This window comes from Engraulis encrasicolus, chromosome 14 (assembly GCF_034702125.1).
Source record: "Engraulis encrasicolus isolate BLACKSEA-1 chromosome 14, IST_EnEncr_1.0, whole genome shotgun sequence".
NCBI classification, from domain to species: Eukaryota; Metazoa; Chordata; class Actinopteri; order Clupeiformes; family Engraulidae; genus Engraulis; species Engraulis encrasicolus.
In genome coordinates this window covers 14,234,121-14,258,123 of record NC_085870.1, presented here as the reverse complement: position 1 = coordinate 14,258,123, position 24,003 = coordinate 14,234,121, and the positions used below count along the sequence as shown (strand labels likewise).

General features: G+C 44.9%; 3 protein-coding genes across 4 annotated transcripts in view; 2 read left to right on the top strand and 1 right to left on the bottom strand.

Moving 5' to 3' along the window:
* Positions 1 to 24,003, top strand: part of LOC134462123 (sodium- and chloride-dependent GABA transporter 2-like) — a 325,830-nt gene that overhangs the window by 232,831 nt on the left and 68,996 nt on the right. The gene's annotated exons all lie outside the window — the stretch shown is intronic.
* LOC134462114 (uncharacterized) lies at positions 285 to 10,026 on the bottom strand. Of its 2 annotated transcripts, none has more exons than XM_063214991.1 (4): positions 9,934 to 10,026; positions 2,666 to 3,029; positions 2,122 to 2,247; positions 285 to 978 (listed from the first exon to the last, which is right to left on the bottom strand). In XM_063214991.1, the coding sequence occupies exons 2-4, from the start codon at positions 2,900 to 2,902 to the stop codon at positions 568 to 570; spliced, it is 774 nt and encodes a 257-aa protein (XP_063071061.1). In that variant the 5' UTR covers positions 2,903 to 3,029; positions 9,934 to 10,026; the 3' UTR covers positions 285 to 567. The 2 variants fall into 2 exon arrangements, with proteins under 2 accessions (XP_063071061.1, XP_063071060.1); XM_063214990.1 differs by lacking the exon at positions 9,934 to 10,026 and adding an exon at positions 8,207 to 8,375.
* On the top strand, positions 9,169 to 22,877 carry LOC134462113 (cytochrome b-c1 complex subunit 1, mitochondrial). Its single transcript, XM_063214989.1, has 13 exons — positions 9,169 to 9,295; positions 10,021 to 10,161; positions 10,298 to 10,384; positions 10,783 to 10,912; positions 15,652 to 15,850; positions 17,365 to 17,444; positions 18,537 to 18,652; positions 18,821 to 18,964; positions 19,436 to 19,596; positions 20,833 to 20,918; positions 21,219 to 21,307; positions 21,657 to 21,732; positions 22,182 to 22,877. Exons 1-13 carry the CDS (start codon positions 9,233 to 9,235, stop codon positions 22,244 to 22,246), a joined length of 1,437 nt encoding a protein of 478 aa, XP_063071059.1. The 5' UTR covers positions 9,169 to 9,232; the 3' UTR covers positions 22,247 to 22,877.

Here is a 24,003-nt window from a genome sequence, read left to right as displayed (position 1 = left end):
TGGATTTTCAGGCCTACATCCTGTGTGATGTCTTGTATGATTAACTTCATTGGCTGAGGCTATCATCGGCAGGTGTGCACAACTCTAATCTGCAGAAAAGCCCAATGTAGAGGAAGTGGACCCAATGACATGACAACAAATACAAAGTTGGGGGGAATATTTACAGAGGTTTATTTACAAGGCTGGGGGGTTATTTACAAGGTTGAGGGTTTATTTACAGGGGTTATTTACAAAAATTGGTATGAGGAGGTATTTACAAAAAAATGCGGGGGGGGGGGTGTCTATTTACAAAACATGGGATGGGGGTATTTACAGGTGTGGGGTGGGTGGGGGGTATTTACAAAACACATTAGGGACATATGTACAGGAACAGGGAGCACACACAGTAGGACTGATTACACAGACGGGGACATGGGGCATACACTGACAGGGACAAACACAACCAGTTTGGACACACACACACACACACACACACTCTCTCTCTCTCTCTGTCACACGCACACACACACTCTCTCTCTCTCTCTCTGTCACACACACACACACACAGGGTAACAGGAGGAGCACAGCTCAATCAGCTGCAGTGGCTCTCATTCTGAAGCAGCAGCACAGGAAGAGTCTCTTGAACGACCTCTTCTTTCCTCCTGCGGCTGCCCTCCCAGCCCTGGCTGCCTCCTTAGCCTCTTCTTTCTCCTGCTGCGCCTTCTTCTTCTTCTCAATTTTCTCGGCCTCCCTCTTGGCCTTCTCCTCGCTCTTCCTCTGTTTCTTCTGTGCAGCAACCCATCTCTTCTCGGCTTCTTTAAGGAGCCTCTTATGAAGCTCCTCTCTCTTTTTCCGTTCGGCCTCCTGCCTCTTTGCTTCCTCCTTGGCAAATTTGGCATCCAGGCCTTGGCACTTGATGTAGAGTCTCCTCTCAAGCTCTGACTCCCTTCGCTGGTGCTTCAGAAGGTGCTGAAGCATCTTCTCATGCTGATAGTACTCCTAAAACAATGGAACACAAGGAAGGTCTAAGGCGCAATACTGGTCAAGTAAATCTGCATGGCTGCCGTAACATGAGCTTGCAAATAATATATATACAGTAATATATTTTTTCAACTTTATTTAGAGAGGACAGTGAAGAGTGGGACAGGAAATGAGTGGGAGGGAGGAAATGACCAGGGTTGGGAATCGAAGCCGGGTCGTCCACGCAGCAGTCCAGTGGGCCGCAAATAGTATTTTAATGTATACATCACTTTGTCATTATCTAGGTCAGGGTGGGGAACCTCTGTCTCGAGGGCCGTTTGCGGCCCTTGAGGTCGTTTTATTCGGCCCGCGATATGTTATGCAGCTTCACATGAAATATGACATATTTTGTAAAGGAATATTAGAAATTACATTTGCAATACAATTAAGTTATATTCAGGGGTCCTAGAGAAGGTGGGGACTGTTTTAAAGGTAGCTGCCTTCAATATAGGCCTAAAGTGCAGGGGGAAATCCTGGTTTGTGTTCATAATACGGTCCTCGGAGGACCTTTACAGCCCTCGGATGAATTTGAAGTGGCCCCTCGAACGAAAAAGGTTCCCCTCCCCTGATCTAGGTTTTTGTGTCTCCATTGACTCCCATTCTACTGTGTTTTCTTGGGTCACAAAAAGGATGTGTGGTAAATAGAATGCTGTAAAACCAATTTATCACTAATCCTAAAATTACAATGATTATCACATCATATAATAGTAGTAGTAATAGCTTATGGATGTTAGATTATAGTAACTTATAATGTTATAAAGTCATAGATGAAAGCAAAAGCGTGAAAGCCCAATTGGGGAAACGCCAAGTCCCATTGTGACAAAGCACACCGCAACACACAAGTGATCACTGCACACTGCACACAAAAAAAATGCATTTATGCCTCACCCGTGCAAGGGGGCAGCCCCCAATGGCACCCCAAGGGAGCAGTGCAGCGGGATGGTACCATGCTCAGGATACCTCAGTCATGGAGGAAGATGGGGGAGAGCACTGGTTAATTACTCCCCCCACCAAGCTGGTGGATTGGGAGTCGAACCGGCAACCGTTGGGCAACATGTCTGACGCCCTAACCGCTTACCCATGCCGTAATTGAAGGGCAGCTGTCTATGTTCTCTTAGTTACCTCCAGGTGGTTGTACAGGCGGGGCATGTCCTCCTGGATCCTCCTTGTCTCCTCCCTCAGGCTCCATGTGGAGAGGACCACCGGAACATCAGCATTATCACAACTGGCCGGGCAATCCCAAGGTGCCTAAGTAGCAGAACAACACACACGCACACACACCGTGTTTGAATGTATGCAGAAGTGTGCAATTCGATCTTGTCCAATGTCTGATGGAAATAGCCAACAGTTATTGTTATTGTGTATGTCAATCACTGGCTCTGAGTAAACCATTTTGACCCCCATTCCAATCCTATCACAATCAGTCATATGTGGGTTACATAGCCAAGCAAACAAGATAGTGTGTGATCCACAGAGTGATTTACCATGGCACGTTCCTGCATTCTATTTCTTTTATATATATTTTTAATATATGCAGAAAGATGTATGCAATACTTGTTTGAAATGCGCAATGTGCAGTGTATGTAGGCTACTAATGACACCTTAATTTCCTTCTTATTCAATAAAGCATCTTGACTCTTCAACTACTAGTCCTTTAACTACTTACCACCATCCAGTGAGCGGCCTGCTTCTTCAGGTCGGCCAGCATTCGTTCATGCTGGGCAGCCCGGAGGAGGTCGGTTTGTTTGCGCTGCCCATACAGCTGCCTGGTCACTGAAGACACGAACCGATACAGCTTCTTGCGCTCTGCATCTATAGCAGCGTCCGCAGACGCCTTCTGCTGCTGGCACTCCTCCTCCAAAGACGCCCTCTCCGTTTTCCATTCCGCCTCCAAAGAGGCCATCTCTGCCCTCCACTCTGCTGCAAGAGTCGCCTTGTTTTTCTCAAACTCTAACTCCAGAGAGGCCCTCTGGTCTTGTAACTTCGCCTCCAGAGAGGCATTTTCTTCGTTGACCTTGGTCTCCTTCGCACTGAAGATAGATAGATAGATAGATAGATAGATAGATAGATAGATAGATAGATAGATAGATAGATAGATAGATAGATAGATAGATAGATAGATAGATAGATAGATAGATCCATAGGCAGACAGACAGATAGATAAATAGATAATTATTATAGCGATAATTATACTGTACGGTTGCTGGTGTCCTGCAAACTTTCCCGAGACACTTTCCTGCTGACACTCTCTGCTGTCCTGGCATACCCAACTGCTGTGTGCTGGGATAACAAGTTGCTGTCCCGAAACACCAAGTTTACTGTCCTGAAACACTCACTTTTGAAATATTTCTCAGTTTGAAGACATTACCTTATTAGGAAATCCTGTTTTCCCACCCCTTTCATGTGGATGCGCCACACTATGAAGGTCACATCATAGTGGGAATCTTTACAAGTCAAGTAAAGTTGGTTTTATTGTCAATTTCTTTACATGCACTGGTCATACAAAGAATTTGAAATTACGTTTCTTGCTTTCCCATGCAGACATAGACTAATCTAGGTAAGGACATAGACAGTATAGACATAGACAGTACTCATACATGGACATAAGACAGTATGGACATAGGGTTGTCAGTGGCCTGGCTGGCTAGAGGCTGACAGTGGAGGGAGAGTGGGTTGAGTGTTCAGTATCTTGATTGCTTGGTGCATCGAGCTGCTTGCAAGCCTGGTGGTACGCTGGAGTGTCTTCCTGTTTTTCTCCGTGCAGCTTCCTCCCCACACTGTGATCCAGCTGGACACGACGCTCTCTATGGTTCCTCTGTAGAATGTTGTCATGATGGAGGGTGTAGCACTTGCCTTCTTTAGTTTGCGCAAGAAGTAGAGACGCTGATGGGCCTTCTTGGCCAGTGATGTAGTGTTGGGGGTCCAAGAGAGGTCGTCACTGATGTGCACTCCAAGGAACTTGGTGCTGCTCACTCTCTCCACAGCAACACCGTCGATGGTCAGTGGTGGCAGTTGTTTTTGGACCCTCTGGAAGTTGACAACAATCTCCTTGGTCTTGTTGACATTCAGCAGGAGGTTGTTGTCTTTGCACCATCTGGCCAGCAGGTCTACTTCTTCTCTGTAGTGAGTCTCATCGCCCTTAGTGATGAGGCCCACCAATGTTGTATCATCCGCAAACTTCACTAGATGGTTAGTGCTGTGGGTCGTTGTGCAGTCATGTGTCAGCAGCGTGAACAGCAGGGGGCTGAGAACACAACCTTGCGGAGCCCCCGTGCTCAGGGTCAGGGTGCTTGAGGTGTTATTCCCTACCCGTACTGCTTGTGGTCTCTGCATCAGGAAGTCCAGCAGCCAGTTGCAGCTACAGGACAGTAGTCATTGAAGCATGATGGTGATGATTTCTTCGGCACGGGTATGATGGTAGCAGCTTTGAAAAGTGATGGGATGACTGCTTGCTCCAGAGAGATGTTAAAGATGTCTGTGAAGACATCCTTCAGCTCTTCTGCACAATCCTTCAACACTCGGCCAGGTATGTTGTCTGGGCCAGCTGCTTTGCGTGGGTTGATGGTGGCCAGTGTCCTCTTCACACTGGCACTGGCAGAGGACAGGTACAGGGGTTGATCATGGGGGGGAGGGGGAGTTTTCTGTGGATGAGTGTCATTTTGTGCTTCAAAACGGGCAAAGAAACTGTTCAGGTCGTTTAGCAGAGAGGTGTTGTCACAGCTTCGTGGTGCAGGCTTATAGTCCGTGATGGCCTGTATGCCCTGCCACAGGCTCTGTGCATCTCTGCTGTCTTTGAAGTGTGTTGTTATTTTGTCCGAGTATTCCTTTTTTGCTTTCCTGATGCCCTGGGACAGGTTTGCCCTTGCTGTTTTTAGGCCAGCTACATCTCCTGCTCTGAAGGCTTTGTCTCTGGCCCTCAGCAGTCGGTGAACGTCTCCTGTGAACCATGGCTTCTGGTTGGCCCTGGTGGTGATGTGTTTTATTTCTGTAACATCATCGATGCATTTTGTGATGTAGGAGGTCACGGTGTCTGTGTACTCCTCAATGTCAATGTGGTTGCTGTGGGTGGCAGCTGTTTTGAAAATGTCCCAATCTGTGGTTTCGAAGCAGTCTTGTAGTCGTGAGACGGCCCCCTCTGGCCATGTTCTCACCTCCTTCAGAACTGGTTTGGTGAGTTTTGCCCTTTGTCTGTAAGCTGGCAGTAGCAGGATCGTTAAGTGGTCTGATAGTCCGATGTGGGGCATGGGCTTTGCCTTGTATGCTCCTTTCTGTGGGGTGTAAACAAAGTCCAGGGTGTTTTGTCCTCTTGTTGGGAAGTTAACACGTTGGTGAAATTTTGGAAGTACTGTTTTGAGATTTCCGTGGTTAAAATCTCCCAAGACCACTGTGAAGGCATCTGGGTGTGCATCTTGTTGTTCACTGATGCCCCGATGCAGCTCGTTCAGTGCCTCGCTTCTGACGCTGTTGTTGTTGCTGGGAGCGAGATACACTGCGACTAGTAGAATAGCGGATATTTCTCTTGGTAAATAGAAGGGTCGGCACTTGATGATCATGAACTCCACTAGTGGAGAGCAGTGCCTCTGTACCACCGTAGCATTTTTGCACCAAGCATCATGTGTGTAAACACATATTCCTCCCCCTGATTTTTCTCTACATAGTTAGTTTTCAAACTTCAAGACATATTTTCATCATAATAAAATTCAACATTAATCTAGGATGTGTAAACTTTCATTTTTCATCATTTAATCCAAATATAAAGTTATACTTTCTCTGTAAAAGGCGGAAATTATGGCATATATGGCAACAACATGCATACAGTGACACTCCTTCTATACATGCATCCCAATGGGCTCCCATTGAGTTACATAGTGTTCTATTTGCACTTATTATATATTTTTAACTTGAAAATATGAACCTTCTTAATATTATGCTATTTGTATACCTTAATTCATAGGTTATATGTTATAATATTAACAAATAAATTAATTTTCACATGCATACAGTGACACTCCTTCTATACATGCATTCCAATGGGCTCCCATTGAGTTACATAGGGCAGGGCTCTCATTGAGTTATTCCTGGTAAAATATGAATAAAACTACATGTATTTTACTTCAAATAAACTATATTGCATATTGTAACATTATAATGTTACAATTGTTTACAATTTCCTTTAATAAGATCATGATTTTGAAAGAAAATTGATTTCAGCATGTTCATCGAACCCGCGTTGTTGCCATATGGCAACAAATTACCAACTACCCCCCCCAAAAAAAATGTAAGATTTTTTTTCACATTTGTATTATTTAACCACTTTCAAGTCTAAAAAACACATTTAAATATATGATGTTTAAAAGGTTGTTCATGCAATAGAGGGTTAATGCTAAGCTAATACTAATGTTTAGCTAATACTTAGCTAGTGTTAAGGCTAGCTAATATTTAGCTTGTGCTAATACTAATCAATGTTAATGCTAGTTAAAAAGCAGTGGCGGAACATTTGCACACATGGCCCAGGTAAAACATTGATAGCCTCCACTATTCATTCAGCCTGCCAAGGTCAAAACAACTAGCCTCGCGACGCCATCCTCTGTACTCCACCCAAAGATTTTGGCTCCGCACATCGTCTGGCTCGAGCTCGGTTCTCTCAGTGTTTCGCCAATCAGCAAACAGTTGAGAGTGGTGACGTAGAACTCACCCGCGAGCTCCGTTACTGATTGGTTAAGGTAACTATATTCACACTTTCGTTTTGTTATTTGTATGCTTTTGCGACGCTATAACGTAACAGGCATGTTAATAAAGCACAATAGGCCTATGGGTTTTAATTTGAGTTTGGAACTTCAATAATTTAAATGATAGAGTAAGATCAGACCATCTCCCATCGTCAACGGAGACGGATTCCTCATGGCTTTTGCCAGCCTGATTGACGGAGTCAACAGTCGGCTATTCGCCCAGGCTACAAAACAATGCCCCCACCATCATTACGGAATTAAGGGCCCTGGGCCCGGAGCAAATGCCCTGCTTGCCCTGCCTACTAGCTCTGCCCCTGAGTTAAAGATGTCCTCTCATCGTTATTTCATTAATACTACTGTGTTCCCCATTGTTATGGAATGCATTACGCGTTGGTCCTGTTTAAAAAAACATTCGGGTTGCTTTGTTTCAAGCCGTTTCTGCAAGCTAGGAAGGTGGCTTGTGGACAAACGAGAGGGTGTTCCGGGTTTCTCGTGGATATCCGTCTCTGATTGGCTCTCTCCTCCTGCTCTGATGAGAGAAATAATGGATTACAGACTCGTCACTTCCCCGGGTGGTACTGCACTATGCGAGCTCACGAAGTTTAACGAAGATGCATGAAGTACGAAGGGTCTGCGTGAGAGCCAGGCTACTGGGGTCCGTTTCTCGATCCTTGTCGTTGCTAACCGTCGAAAGACCGTCTCAAGACGTAACACCATTCCCTTGGATTTAGTGGTGAGCGTCGCTGTCGAGAGAGAGTTGAGTCGCTCTCACAAAGGACGTTGCTACCGTCGTTAGCAAAGACGCTTTCGAGATAGGACCCCTGTTAGTCAAGAGATTTGCAACAATTATTTTATGTAGGTCTATGAGAAAAAAAACGATCTATCTACGGTATCTATCTATCTATCTATCTATATCTATCTGGTAAAAAATTGTAGCTTAGGCTACATGAAAAAATTACAGTTATGCAACACGTCTTCATATCTTTTAAGGAGCACATTAGGACAGCGCAGGGAAGCCCCCAGTTTTTACATAGGCCTAAATTACAAAACATAACATGGGCAAATAGGCCCAACGGGCTCTGCACTAGTAATGTTAATGCTAATAAGTTAATAAGTTAATGTCAAGCACTAAGCTGATATTTAGCTTTTGCTAATTCTAATTCAAGTTAATGATACAGTTGAAAAGCAGTGCCGGAACAATTGCACACAGGGCCCCTGGTAAAACACCATTCAGCCTGACAAGGTCAAAACAGGGCCCCCACCATCAATACAGGAGGGCCCTGGGCCCAGGGGCAAAATGCCCTGTCTGCCCTGCCTATTAGCTCCGCCTCCGCCCCTGAGTTAAAGGCCTAAGCCTATCTAAGGCTATCATATCATATTACATTACATATTATATCATATTATATAACATCTTATATTACATTAGGCCATAGGCCTATCAATACATTCGTATGACACGCACGCGTGCGCGCACACACCTGCTCTCCTCCAGCAGGTTCTCGGTCTTCAGCGCCTGCTGGTGGTGATCCGGCGCCATGTCGCCAAAGGCTTCCCCCAGGAGATGGCGTGCGTGTCGGTTAAGGGTGGACAAAAAGTCCGGGTAATGGTCCATTGTGGACCGCATAGATAAAACTAACTCTCCTTGTAATTCAAACTCTTCCAAATGATAATGAATCGTGATTGTCGGGCTATTTATAGTCACGCACGGTAACCGCACGTTTGCGTCATAATAGAGTACTGGTATTTCCATTTTGAGGCAGTAGAATAAAACATGTTTGGTTTTACGATTCAGACGTTCCAGAAGAAATGGACGTGGGTCCACAAAACGGTGCACAACAAAAATATGAAATAAATACATTTTTTTTTTTTTTTTTTTTAAGTAAGACAGTCTGTATTCAACTGGATCACACCACACTATCGACTAAAATGTGCCAATAAACACAAAAACTGTAGGCCTAATTGCAAAATCGAAAGAAAAATGTGCATACTTAAATCCTCGATCAGCTGACTCTACCGGTTGGATCAAGTCTGATGCTTGTTGTTGCTATAAGTGTTTTACAGTAGCAACACAGAGACATCATTAGGTACAATTGAGTAAATGGTGTAACAGCTATATAATAGCATCTACTTGTAGCCTAGGGCCTAGGCTACATAAAACCTACCAAATGCAGTTTTACTTTTGTCACTTCTGCTAATAGAAGGCAGAACAGTTACCCATCTGAAACCTAAAGTTACTGTTGTTAAAACAACTTTGAATGAAACCAAGACATGCATATTTCTATATTTGCCGCAATGCTTTATTTATTAAGCCTATCATATTTGGAGAACCAAATCTGCTTGTCAAAAACTTTTGAAGGGCCCAGGGTCAAGCAGGGACAGTCCACTCACGTAGGTTCTAGTGCAGTGCCGCGTAGAAGCTAGTTACGTTACGTAGGTTGACGTATGAGGCCCCTGGTTGTTGCCTCCCCCGGCGCTAAACTGTCTTCTGAATTTGCCAGGAAAAGATGGCAGCGTCCGTGTGTCGAGCCGGGAGTGCTTTGGGGCGAGCTCTCGCCAATTCCCGTAGTGTAAGTCAACTGTTATTTATTTGACTTTCAGCAGTTTCGTGAATTTTGTCCTCGTAGCCGATTAGGTATTAAATTGGCTATCAAGAAGGCTCCACTGAGTCCGGTAACTTCATGGCAGCTAAAGCTAACAGCTTAGATAGCTTCCTGTCGAAAGCTTCGCTACACTGCAGCTAGAAATGTTGGCTAACTGGCTAACCGTTTTAGCAAAGTAGCTGTCTGGAAGGTCAATAAGCGGAGCACAAACTCGACATTTTGTGTCTTGCACAGTTAGGTGACTTCTCCTCAAGCGAGAATTTGTATAAATCATAGACTATTATTTAAACGTGGGCATAGAGCAGTTGTGTGATGTCTACAAGGTCATGAAGAATAGCTTTGTCCTGCCCCGTGTTGTCCTTAAGTTAGCTATGTAGCCAGCTAGCTAACGCCACTATCCAGTCACCAGTTGTGTGTCGCACGCTCAGCCAACATATTCAGTGTTATGAACGGGTGCTTGAACGCAGGGTCGTTTGTGGTAATCCTCTGAGTTCAGGTATTTGTGTACACTGAAACTTGACCTGTCGCTATGTGGTGTATACAGTAGAGGTGATCACGAAATGTTAGTAAGCAAGATATGGTCAACTAGTCTTAGGCACACTTACCAGAGTTAGAACTGTCATTATCATATGATTCATAGCCTAATGTAGATACACATTGTGACTCTGTCAACACATTTGACTTTCTTGCAGCCCCTTCTCCTGTCCTTGAGACGGGGCCAGGCGACAGTCTCATACGCCCAGAGCATCCTGGGAGCCCCTGACACTCGCCTGACAACACTTGAAAATGGGTTCCGAGTGGCGTCTGAGGAGACGGGACAGGCTACCTGCACGGTGAGTCTTGCCGGAGACAAGTATACCTAAAAAGGCATGCCAGGATATTACAACATTTACAAAGTATGTTTCCAGTGAAGTAGTCCCGTGCTGACAGAGTGACGCATTATTGAATATTATTTTGTTTATCCCCTAGGTCGGATTGTGGATCGGCTGTGGCAGTCGTTATGAATCTGAAAGGAACAACGGTGCAGGGTTTTTATTGGAACATATGGCCTTCAAGGTACCAGACCAACCATGGCTCTTAACCATTGGCATACACAGACAAACTGGTTTGACAAAGTAAAGGTCCTGACTCCTGTCAGACATGCCTTTTGCCTGTGCTCTCACCCTGACACAGGTGATTTCACCAATTCGCTCATCAACCTGGCTGAAGGGTTGCCTGGTTAAAGACAATCTCTCAGTGAGAGTCTGGGGGCTACCTATGCAATTTCTCGTAGGAAAGATGTGGTTTACGATTGTCCATGGCCGTTTTTTGGGTGTTACGAATGTATGATTTGGCATATTCAGGACACCCCCAACCAACCCAGTTTGTCTATCTGATTATTAGTCGATGCATAGGTAACCCTTTCTTATCCATATGCTTCATTTCTAAACTGATGGTCATGCCACTTCCCGTAGGGTACAAAGCAGCATCCAGGTGGCGCTCTGGAGAAAGAGGTGGAGGCCATGGGGGGTCACTTGAGCGCCTACACGTCCCGGGAGCACACTGCCTACTACATGAAGACCTTAGCTAAAGACTTACCCAAAGGTAAGAGAGCTGGGTAGTGATTTGCTCCTTAGAATCAAAGAAAAAGGGGGGCGCACCTTGCATCAATGAGGAAGGCACACGCCGAAACGCGTTTGTGCACAAAAAATAAAGAAAAAAATTAATGCAAGGTGCGCCTCCCTTTTTCTTTGATTCTAAGTATTCATTTGGGACAGCACCCTTAAAAGTTATCAAGAAACCTGAGTGAAGCCTGCGACCTACTTGATTTAGTTTGCTCCCGTCATCTCTTGAAACAGTAAAAGCGTAAATGGCAAACACGTCAACAGGTGAAAAATGTTGCATGGTTTTTTTTTACAATCACAGTACATCTGTATCAACCTCTCAACTTTTCACTGTTTTTTTTTTTTTTTTTATCCAAGAGTAGTGAGGCTTAATTGCATTATATCTTGTGGACACTGTATTTTATCAAAGGGGACAGACTTACATGAACAACAAAGCTGTTTATAAATTAATTCTCTCTCTATCCGACACTCACACTGGTATTAGTCCAGGAGCCCAGGGGGGTCTACCTAGTTGGGAAGGTTACCAATTTTTATGGGTACTATGATGTCTGGCATGGTCCCCAGAGAGAGGAACAGCACGTCTGCCGGGTTCCCTCGGGTGGGTGTGGCAAGGAGGGGGTAAAACTGGCACCCAAAAAATGGGCTAGATCAGTTGGTGAGGTTACCACTTGGAACCTGTTGTAAATTGTTCATCATAGTCCCCTGATAGAGAAATGACCACTGCCAGACATTTTTAGTGGTGGGTTACCCCCGGCAGACGCCCCCGTATGATGATACCCCCCAAAATGGGCTAGATCAGTTGGTGAGGTTACCACTTGGAACCTGTTGTAAATTGTTCATCATAGTCCCCTGATAGAGAAATGACCACTGCCAGACATTTTTAGTGGTGGGTTACCCCCGGCAGACGCCCCCGTATGATGATACCCCCCAAAATGGCCTACATACACAGCTATACCTATGGAACTGTACTACTGTATGTATGTGACTGCAACTTTACCTGCATACCTCACAAGAACTGCTTGGGCCCTGCAAAACACACACACACACACACACACACGCACACACGCACACACACAATGTGACTGCACCTTTACCTGCAGTATCTCATAATAACTGCCTGGGCCCTGTAACATGCAACACACCATTGCTACGCCCCCACTGCCAGACATCTTCAGTGGTGGGGGACCCCCGGCAGACGCCTCCGTATGATGACATCCCCAATATAGGCCATGTCATTCACATAAGGTTTGAACCAGACATGGTACAAAGAGACAAATGAGACCACTTTTTTCAACATGGAGAAATGATTGGAAGGGTCAATATGTTCATAGAAACATGCTTTGGGTACTTTTTAGGACAAAAATTACTTTAATTTAAATCCGGATAGGAACCAGTGGGCAGGCTTTCAAAATCAATGCAAAGATGACATGTTTCTGATTTAAAAGAATGGTGGCCAGCATATTTAATTAATATTTACAAAATAATAAACCAATATGTACTATTATGACCAAAGTACAGTAGCTTTTGCAGCTAAAAATGTCTCTTTCAAAATTGCAGACAATGTAGAAGATCTCCTTTTTCATGTATGGAAATTGCAATTTTCCTAGTCATAATGAATACTTAAATACTTAATTAAATACTCCACAGAGCACCTTAAAGCAATTCGTGGACAAATTGCGCTGATATTGAAGGCCTGTGAATTGTACTAAAAAAAAATTGCACTACTACATGCACTACTGCACCATTGTTAACAGCAATTTGAAATCCCCACTTTCCAGCAGCTCTGAAGATTTAGAACTGCTTAACATAGGCATACACAGCAGCAGGGTGTGTTGCATATTGCAGGTGTTCAGGCCGTTGCTGTGAGGTATAGCATGCACATGTGCAGTTCCATTGGCGTGTGCGTGTGTGTCAGACATCCAATCCAATAACAAATTCATCCACCCACCCAGGGCCTCTTCTTGTTGATATTGTATACTCTCAGTCAAATGTTCCACAGAGGAGGCGATTTCTGCCATCCACCCAGCCCTTACCTGGATAAAATGAGTAATATGAGAGAATGCTCTGGTATGTGAGGATGCTGGGCATATAGCCTACTTCAATTCAGCATTCAACACCATAATAGTATATTTCATGTACAGAATGTGCAAGCTGGGTCACTGACCATCCACACAGCACCCATAACTGACTTTGTTACTGGTGTAGTGAACTACACAACATTCTTAGGGAGGACATCTGCTGGAACAACCCTTCATCATTGATTAAGCCCACCAATGCCACTGCTTCCTGGGTAAAGTTGAGTGGGCAATTTCACCTTCCATCTATCATGATCATTTGTTCAGCTAGTGCCACTCATTCAAGTTGGCCCATAATGTGCTCTGTGGCAAGTACGTTTGCTGGGTCCCCTACCAGAGTCCACAGCATGGATGGGGTGCCAGGAGACATGCCATGCAAGGGACATGGAGGAGGCCATATGAGAGTTTACAATCCAGCAGCGGGATACAACAGCAGTGTAGGAATGGGATTGACCCAGAACACAAATCACCCCCCTAAAACAACTGCATCAAGTCTTTGCACTGTTTGCTATGTGCACGAAACCCACTCTGTTCTCCAAGATATATCTACTACTTTTATTACTGCTGCTGATAATGTATGGGCTCCAGTATGTATTTATGGCTGCTGTAGATTGACATGATCTTTGTTGTGTGCTTAAGGATATATTATTTGTTTGCATAGATAGGCCTACATACACAGCTATACCTATGGAACTGCACCATGTGACTGCAGCTTTACCTGCATACCTCACAAGAACTGCTTGGGCCTTGCAAAACACACACACACACACACACACACACACACACACACACACACACACACACACAATGTGACTGCACCTTTACCTGCAGTATCTCACAATAACTGCCTGGGCCCTGTAACATGCATCACACCATTGCTATGCCCCCACATTGACATAGTTCTTCACTTTATTATTTCTCAATACTTGAATACTGTTACTGGTCCTGTCTTGCACTTTAATGTCTGTCAGTTAATGTCAGTCCTGTGTATGTCTATGTTGGGGAATTCGGGTAAATTGGGCCACTTTGGGCCATTCACTTACTGTATATGCAAAAAAAGTGGCAAAATTTACCTGAATATTAGGCTATCTCAATATTCAGAACTGCTGGAGAGTGTACATTTCAAATTGCTGTTATACAGTGGTGCAGTAGTGCATACAGTGCAATTTCTTAATACAATATTTTGTCCATGAATTGCTTAGGTGCTTTGTGTAATTTATTAGGTTGTTTATTTCCCAGAATTCATACTGCCCATTCAAAATATTACCTTTTTATGAATATTAACCACCACCATCAAATTGTAAGTATTCATTATGGCTGGAAAAAAATGCACTTTTCATACATGCAAAGGGGGAACTTCTCAATTATCTGCCATTTTTAAATAGACATTTTTAGCTGCCAAACTTACTGCACTTTGGTCATAATAGTAAATATTGGTTCATTATTTTGTGAAAATGAGGGAAATATTCTGGCCAACATCCTACAAAATGCACTTTTTAAGTCAGAAACACGTCATCTTTGCATTGTTTTTGAAAGCCTAAACACTGATTCCTGTTCGGAATTGTGATATCTGTTAAATTAAAGTCATTTTGTCCTAAAAGAGTACCCAAAACATGTTTCTTTGAATATATTGACCCTTCCAATCATTTCTCCATGTTGGAATTATCTAAAATGGTTCAAACCTTATGTGAATGACATAGCCTATATTGGGGGTATCATCATACGGGGGCGTCTGCCGGGGGTAACCCACCACTAAAAATGTCTGGCAGTGGTCATTTCTCTATCAGGGGACTATGATGAACAATTTACAAGAGATTTCAAGTGGTAACCTCACCAACTGATCTAGCCCACTTTTTACCCCCCAGTTAATGATGTCTGGCAAGCCCCGCCCACCATCAAAAACGTCTGGCAGTGGCCATTCCTCAATCAGGGGACCATGACAAACAATTTACAACAGGTTCCAAGTGGTAACCTCACCAACTGATCTAGCCCATTTTGGGGGGTATCATCATACGGGGGCGTCTGCCGGGGGTAACCCACCACTAAAAATGTCTGGCAGTGGTCATTTCTCTATCAGGGGACTATGATGAACAATTTACAACAGGTTCCAAGTGGTAACCTCACCAACTGATCTAGCCCATTTTTTGGGTGCCAGTTTTACCCCCTCCTTGCCACACCCACCCGAGGGAACCCGGCAGACGTGCTGTTCCTCTATCTGGGGACCATGCCAGACATCATAGTACCCATAAAAATTGGTAACCTTCCCAACTAGGTAGACCCCCCTGGGCTCCTGGACTATATTGGTATACCCTCATCAATGTATTTTAATTTATCCGTCTTTCGCTATCTTTCTCTCTCTCGCACACCCATAAACGAAATGCTGTTGGTATGGTATACCCTCGTCAATTTATTTTCTCTCTCTCTCTCTCTCTCTCTCTCTCTCTCTCTCTCTCTCTCTCTCTCTCTCTCTCTCTCTCTCTCTCTCTCTCTCTCTCTCTCTCTCTCTCTCTCTCTCTCTCTCTATCTGTCTATCTCTCCCTTGTGTCCCTCTCTCTCCCCCTCCCTCCATTTATCTATCTCTCCCTGGTGTCCCTCTCTCTCTCTCTCTCTCTCTCTCTCTGATGTCCGTCTCTCCCTGCCCCAGCTGTGGAGCTGCTGTCGGAGGTGGTGCAGAGTAACTCCCTGAGCGAGGCGGACCTGGAGCAGCAGCGCAGTGTGGTGCTGAGGGAGCTGGAGGAGGTGGAGGGCAGCCTGCAGGACGTCTGCCTGGACCTGCTGCACGCCACCGCCTTCCAGGGCACCCCGCTGGGGCACAGCGTCTTCGGGCCCTCCGTCAACGCCAGGTACTGGACGCATCCTAGCCTAGCCTAGCCTAGCATAGCTCTAGTCCAGAGGTTCCCAAACTTTACCATGACGAGGCCCCCCTCATATGGGACTCACTAATTCGACGCCCTTTCGGTACTTACCGCTTACGTCATACGACCCTAACCTTAACCCTAAACCTAACCCTAACCTTAAATCGCTTGTTTGAAATGTTTGATTACCATGTGATGTACCACGTGATGTACCACCCTGCAAGGATTTATGTACCTTGTTTGTGCATTATACTGTATATCTATATTATTTTTTTCTTCCTTGTTTTTGTTTTTCTTCATTCCCTCTAGCTTGTTTTGATTCTCTCTCTCTCTCTCTCTCTCTCTCTCTCTCTCTCTCTCTCTCTCTCTCTCTCTCTCTCTCTCTCTCTCTCTCTCTCAACTGTATAAGCTTGACACTGGCATTATTCTCTGAGCTCGATGTGTACATGTGCTGGCCAAATGTCAGTGGACGTGCATTATCAACTTGTCCTCTGGGTGTCATTCACACCCTTCTTGCATATCTCTGCGTTGACGACAGCATCCTAATGGAAAGCTAATCTTAAGTGTTAATTTCCATAGTTTATAAATATCTGTAGGTTTGCCTTGCGTATTAACTTGTAACCAATCATTTTTTAATTTATGTCTAAGAGCTGAACTGCAACTTTCCTGGTGAACCAGTAGCCTGTAAGTAACAGGCTACTGGCACACTGCCCTTTCACGCCTCTCCGCAGGCGGGGTTTAGTCAAAAGATGCTTGCACGCGGTTGGAGCAACCTCATATGAATGACATAACACTTCGACCACTCACGTTGAAGCTTTGTGACGTAGGACGTGTCGTCACGTAAGCGCCGCCAGGTCGGGAACCAAAACAGAACAACGTCCTTTAGAAAATCAACTTGAGGTATTTTGGATAACACCGCTGAAATTGCTTTTTCCATCCCGACGCATGATAACTCCTCGCACGCCGCCATTACTGTTGTGATTCAGGGAGGGGGCGGGCACAGCCGAACTACCCTGGGGGAGGGCGTTCGATAAACGTCATACCCACTGAAATCCCTCCCTACGATCCTGATTCGTCGTGCTGCCCCGGTTATTTCGAAAACGGAGGAGGAGAGCGAATCACAGGTGTACCAGAAGGATTGTGTAGCCCAGCCCCCTGGGCGTCAACACATAGCTTCTGGTTCACCAGGAAAAACTGCAACAGCCTTGTCATACATTTCTCAGACTCAGAGATACACATGCCATTGAGATACACATGCCATTGGCATGACTTGTCATCAGAGAACTGTGTCCTTTATTCCTCAGACATTACACTACACTACTACACACTACATTACATTACACTACTACCAAACACTTAAATACAAAACAAGATAGAAAAGAGGACCTCAACATGCTACATTACATATTTCTATGCGGTATAGCCATTATGTTGCAGCACTGTTTTGTGTGCATAATGTGGAGGATGAATGAATAGTGATGGCGAGTTGTGTATCCTGGTAGGACCCTGACTCGCGATGACCTGGTGGAGTACGTCAACAGCCACTTCAAGGCCCCTCGCATGGTGCTGTCTGCAGCTGGAGGTACCCATCGCCTTTCTCTCTTGCTCTTGTCGTCTGCACCATTTATCCCTAGCTTTTAAGTGCAGCTAATTTCATGTTTTTATATGCTTCGGAGACTAAGATATTTAGGTTTTAATACTGCGGTCACACCGTCAGCGTTGAAAGAGCCACAACGCTGCTGACTCCTGCCTGGAAAGCACTGGTCAGGGGCGTTGAACGCGGCGAACGATTCAACCTGAAGCGTTCGGCCAGGAATCTCGACCAACCGACGCTCGTGTTTAGAAAAATGTGAACATTCCATTGGCTGCCGCCTGCTGCCGCCGAGCTCATTACATATTTTAAGATGAAGTTCAACTTTTGACGCCCTCGCCGCTAGAAACGTTTTGCTGCTTTTCACGCATCTGCCGCCTCCTCTCCCATACAAAGTCAATTACTTCCGCATCTTTCCACGCGTTCAACGCCCGCGGTGTGACCGCACGGTTATAGGCTGCTGGTGAGGGCAAGGTTTTTTTTTGTTTTGTTGCCATCCCCCCGCTGACCTCAGAATCTCAACCTCTGGCACAAATAGAACACAGAATAGCTCCCTTGTGTCTGCCTGCTCCCTGGTCAAGATGGAGTGTGTGGGTGCATCCCAATATGTGACCTTGCCTCCTCCACTTGCCTCCTCCACTTGCTTCTCGTCATGATGACATCACTGACAACAGCATTATATTTCAATATCTTGCAAAAGCTCAATTGTAAAGTCTTTTTCTCATTTGCAATTGGGATGGTGAATGAAAAGCAGTCCCTCAAAAGTTGTTGTGGCGAGGCTGACAGCTGGGAAACTTTATCGTTTTCTCCACGGAGGAGGGGCCAGGAGGAGGGACGAGGAGACAAGCACAAGTGGAGGAGGCAAGGACACATATTGGGATGCACCCTCAGTGTGTTTAAAACACTTGACCCTTTACTGTCCTCCTCACTTTGTGTGTGTGTGTGTGCGCGCGCGCGCGCATGCATGGTGGTTGGTCCTGGACAATATTTGTTGGATTATTCAGCTGATTTGGTTCCTAATGCTTTATTAACTTGTATTGTTGAGTCAAGTTAAATATGTACTGTGTGTGTGTGTGTGTGTAGGAGTGAACCATGATGAGCTGGTGGGGCTGGCCAAGAAGCACTTCAGCAGCGTGTCCTTCGAGTACGAGGGCGACGCCGTGCCCGTGCTGTCCCCCTGCCGATTCACAGGAAGTGAGGTAGGAGTCGCCATAGTAACTGCCCATTAACATGGAAGAAATCTGTGTCAGTGTTTGCAAATACACAAACTATAGCATATACTGCCCAACATACTAAGATATGAAGCACTCAGGTGTCTCCCTCCTACATAAATAACACACTTGTTTTCTCTGTGCCGCTGTTGGCAGATCCGTATGCGTGACGATGGCATGCCCCTGGCCCACATTGCCATCGCCGTGGAGGGGGCGGGTCATGACAGCCCGGACATCGTGCCCCTCATGGTGGCCAACAGCATCATCGGGAGCTACGACATCACCTTCGGCGGAGGAAAGGTGCGGTGAAGTCTGGAGATTGCTTGTTTCTTAACTTTGTGTGTGTGCGCGTGTGTGTGCGTGTGCGTGTTTGAGTAAGTCCTTTGTCAGAGGAAAGGTACAGTTTGACATGTAGCACTGTGTGAAAGAGTCTTTTCTAACATTCCCAATTACTCAAATTACAGAAAATTGTACAGAATATTATAGCATGTTTGTTTTCACCTCAGTCTGTGTGTGTGTGTATTTGTTTGTGAGTTTCATTCCTTACATTTGTGTTGACGTTTACTCCTGAGTGTGTGTTCTTGTGGGCACGTTTTTCCATGTTTGTAGCCTCTGTGTTAACTTTTGACCCCGTTGTGGGAGTGTGTGAGTGAGTGGCAGCGCCTCTGTCAACGGAGCTGGGCCTGGACTCTGATTTGAATCTCCCTTGTGCTTCATTTCTAACCCCTGCTTGATTTGTGACCGCTGTTTGTGTGTGTCTTGATTCCACAGCACCTGAGCAGCCGTCTGGCGCGTCTGTCTGCGGAGCTGGGTCTGTGCCAGAGCTTCCAGGCCTTCCACTCCACCTACAGCGACACCGGCCTGCTCGGCATCTACTTTGTCACCGACAAGAACAACATCGAGGACATGATGCACTGGTCCCAGAACGCATGGTCAGTTGCTGTCTCTCTGATAGGTTGAACTAACACATCAGGGAGCGCTGCATTTTTCTAAGCATGACGATGCCAGAGATTGTATATATATATATGGAGATGCATCAATTTAATGCGTTGCTGTAGGTGCCATATATGAGCAGGTGCCAGTCTGCATGAACGGCCGTGTGGCGTCAACTTGAACTGAAATAAAAAGTTAGTTTTTCCTCAAAATTCAAACAGCAGGCCTACAAGTTACAGCATTAGGCTTTGCTTGATCATAGATTAGAGTACAGCTAGACCCTCAAAAACCCCAGGAATTTACAATGACTGATTTGTTGTACAAAATCCATGCGTCGCAGCCACTTCAATGGCATAGTCCTCAGATCTGCATAAAAGGGGATTTTCCCCCCTCCCACTTATGAAACTACAACCCAGAAACAATGGGTCACTTTTCGATTCCCTATGACAATATACTGTAATAAAAATATTAATGTTAATCAAAGAAGCCTCACATGATTTGTGGGGAACACAAAAGTTCCTAGAGGAACCCCTTGTATTACTTTGTGACCAACAAAGACCACATCGAGTTACATGATTGCACTGGTCCCAGAGCACTTGGCCAGTTGCTGCTGGTGCCGCTGCTGCTTTCTTCTGCTGCTTGATTAAGTCATGGATTTATTGATTGACAAAACTATTCAATTACGCCAACACATGCAGAACAAGTACCATAGGTACAAACTGCCACGGTTACGGAAACATGAGTAGGATTGATTTAGTTTTTTAGCGATAGTTTGACACACACTTCATTTTACCTGCTTGTGCGTATAAATAATATTTTAGAATAGAAGTTCCCAAGTGTTACCCCACTTACTACCAAACAAACCTAAAGACAGCGTAGCATCGATGCCCAAATGTTGAAGCATAGGCAGGCAATTTGAATCACTTATTAATGGTACAGAATAATGCGGTGGCAGTTGTAGCATATATTTTAGAGTTTTGCCTAGTTTGTTTGGGATGGTTGCCGATTCGAATTGGTTGAATTACCACAAAATCTACCTTTCCTTTTCCATATGCTTGTGAGTGCTGAGAAGTCATTCGCAGATTTATGTTGTGTAGTCCAAGTGGTCCTTAGGGGGGACTTGCACTGCAACTTGAGAAACATGGTTACAGTGTATTGGTTTGTGTATTGGCGTTCTCGTGTAACTAGCGTGGATCTATACTGAAGGTGAACCCATTTGTCTTGTGTGTCTGCAGGATGAACCTCTGCACCACAGTGACCGACAGTGACGTCGCCCGGGCCAAGAATCTCCTGAAGGCCAGCTTGGTGGGAGGGCTCAACGGTAAAGATTTACATGGACCAGAGATTAGGAGAAAATTAAATAAATTATAGAGCAGCATGGCATCCCTGACTCTATTGATGACCTCTAAAACACTCATTCATATATACATTATGTGCATATTTGTGTGCGTGTCTGTCTGTCTGTCTGTCTCTCTCTCTCTCTCTCTCTCTCTCTCTCTCTCTCTCTCTCTCTCTCTCTCTCTCTCTCTCTCTCTCTCTCTCTCTCTCTCTCTCTCTCTCTCTCTCCCTGATCTACACAAAAACTCAGCCCTGAAACTAACTCCTTACTGTTGTGTGGTAGGTACGACACCCACGTGTGACGACATCGGAAGACACGTGCTGAACTATGGCCGCCGCATTAACCTGGCCGAGTGGGATGCCAGAATTGACGTGAGTACACCCCCTTATCCTCGCTTGCTCGCTCTCTCTCTCTCTCTCTCTCTCTCTCTCTCTCTCTCTCTCTCTCTCTGAATATCCCCTCTCTCTCCTTCTTGTTATCCTTCTTCCCTCCGCCTTCTCTCTTTCTCTCAAATATTGCAAACATTTTCTCCCTCTCGCTCTCTCTTCCCTTTTCTTTCTTTCTCTCCTTCATGCACACACTCCATAACCCCACCAGACTCCCATCAGTTCAGTCCTCTGTGGCCTGGTGTAACCCCCTGTGTTTAAACCCCCCCCACCACCACCACCACCTGTCGTCTCACTATTTGCTCTCTCTCACCCTCTACTCTGCCCCCCACAGGAAGTGTCGCCGAAGTTGATCCGCGATGTGTGCTCCAAATATATCTACGACAAATGTCCTGCCGTGGCCGCTGTCGGTGAGTTTTGATTCGAGGGGGAGAAAGGGCAAGAGTGTTTGATCTGATTTTGTTTAATTTTCTTGTGAAATTTACATACAATAGGCCTAAACTAATTTTAGTAATCTATTGCTGTAAATAAAATCCAGAAGCATGGATGGCACTTGCATCTATGTACTACTTACTTTCCAGTTATGCCCATTTGTTTACATTTTTGAATGATAAAGTCTGTCTATATCAACACACTCATATCGAGGTATGCGAAAGCTTTCTATTGCGAACTGATTCACCAGCTTCCAAGAAAATGTAGCAGTAGACTGTGAGCAGAATAGAGAGATGAGGCTACGAGTGTCTAGAGAAGAGAGCCATCAGATAACTCAAAATTTAAATGAAATAAGTTTTTCCAAGGATTTTAATTAATTGCTGCAGTTCTTAAAAACCCTAACTATTGTCTTTGTTTAAATCTGCAGGCCCCTGTGAGCAGCTGCCCGACTACAACAGAATGCGTAGCGCCATGTACTGGCTCCGCTTCTAGAGAAGCCCTCCTAACCCCCCCACCCCCACCCTCCCACAGCCTTCGCCCTCTCCTCTGCCATCAAGCTCCAAATGTTTCTCCCCTTCTCTCTCTCTCTCTCTCTCTCTCTCTCTCACTCTCTCGCTGTATCCCTGATGTGCTCCTGAGTGCCGCTACATCCTCGGTCCCCTCTCACAGAACGGAAGGTTTAACGTTTATTTAGTCTGTGAACACACAAAAAAAGAACAATAACAGGGTTCCCTTCTTCCTCTCCCTCCCCCCTCCTTTCTGTTTTTAGTATTCTGGTGGTAAACGGGTGAAACAGAACTTGAAATCTTAGCACATTTGGTTGTTTTTGTTCGGTTCACTGTCTAGCAACCACCAGTCATTACCTCAATATAATGATTGTACATCGTCATAAAAGGCATTTCAATCTGGGTGCCAAGGGGTCAGGGAGAGAGAAGGGGACAAGCAACCACATTCAGTGTACAGCCAATAAACTTAAAACAAAGGTGATCTGTCGTACTTTACTGTACCACTGTCTCACGGAGCTCCACTATTTATGAACTGATGTGATGTTTTTTGTTTCTGTCATCTATTGTACATAACAGAAGCCCTCATTCCGAATTACAATAAATACTTTTAAGTGGAATTGAGTGTCTCAGAGTGTTTAATTCTCTCCTTGAGTTGGAAAGACGAAGGTTGATGGCAGTTTGCTATGCAGTCCACTAGAGGACCTGAAAAAGTTTGCGTGTGTGTGTGTTTTTTTTTAACTTCATTTTTATTTTTGCCCTCAATTTTTGTTCTCAACAATCTCACCCACTGAATTCATCTACTCTCCCTGTCCCCAAATAACTCAAAACACTATTTATGTACCTGGGCTGTCTGGAAAGTGTGCCCGAGTTACTTGGCATAAATCCTATTAATTTGAGGAGAGAATGCACCCCCTAGCTTAACCACACATAGTTACCGCAATGCTGTCACACAGTGCTCGTTTACATTGTAGATCTCAGTAAATAAATCATGCACTTTTGCCACATAAGGCTTTTAAAAATGCATATTTTGGGAAAAAAGGTTTGCACACTCCTTTTGGATTTTTTTTTCCCCCAAAGGAGTGTGCGAACCTTTTTTTCCAAAAATTATGTGGGGTTTTTTGTTCAGCACCAGGGATTGTGCACAAGCAGTGGTGTAGTCTACTTTGGGGTGGGTATACTGAATATTTGAGCATTTTTTGAAGTGGGTATACTGTATAAATTGTAAGTGGATATACTGAAATCTCTGAAATTTTGAAGTGGGTATACTGCGTATACCTGCGTTCTACGTAGACTACACCACAGTGCACAAGTAACTCTCTACAAGTACTTTTAAAAATGCAGCCATGTTTTTGCAAGTGTTTGCGCACCTGTCTGCAGTGAAAGCCAAAATATTGTTTTTTGACAAGGACGTTTGCAGCAGTCACGACATCCCAGATAGGGCTGCTGAATCCTACACTTTACATCTGCTTGTCTTGTCACTCAGACTTAAGTTAATTCAGCTTGAACAGTCATCACATTTTCTTTCGTGATAGGCTGTGATGTAGAACTTGACTGTGCCAGCCTTGAGGGAGTAAGAAGTCCCAGAAAGGTCTACACCATGGTTAAAATGATTATGTAGGCCTACTGACATATAGGCCTTCAACTGTTTGGTTTTCAGGTTTGATAGCATACGCATGGCATGATTGATGGTGTTTCTGTGAAAATTGTGGTTCAATAGGGCTATGCTGATCTTCAAGGTATTTT

Excerpts from the sequence above, each read along its gene's own strand:
- LOC134462114 (XM_063214990.1), bottom strand. The coding sequence starts at position 8,352 with ATGCGGTCCACAATGGACCATTACCCGGACTTTTTGTCCACCCTTAAC. Across the intron at positions 2,248-2,665 it reads AGGCCGCTCACTGGATGGTG|GCACCTTGGGATTGCCCGGC; the intron begins GTAAGTAGTTAA and ends TCTGCTACTTAG. Across the intron at positions 979-2,121 it reads GCCTGTACAACCACCTGGAG|GAGTACTATCAGCATGAGAA; the intron begins GTAACTAAGAGA and ends CCATTGTTTTAG.
- LOC134462113 (XM_063214989.1), top strand. The coding sequence starts at position 9,233 with ATGGCAGCGTCCGTGTGTCGAGCCGGGAGTGCTTTGGGGCGAGCTCTC. Across the intron at positions 10,385-10,782 it reads TGGAACATATGGCCTTCAAG|GGTACAAAGCAGCATCCAGG; the intron begins GTACCAGACCAA and ends CACTTCCCGTAG. Across the intron at positions 17,445-18,536 it reads GGTGCTGTCTGCAGCTGGAG|GAGTGAACCATGATGAGCTG; the intron begins GTACCCATCGCC and ends GTGTGTGTGTAG.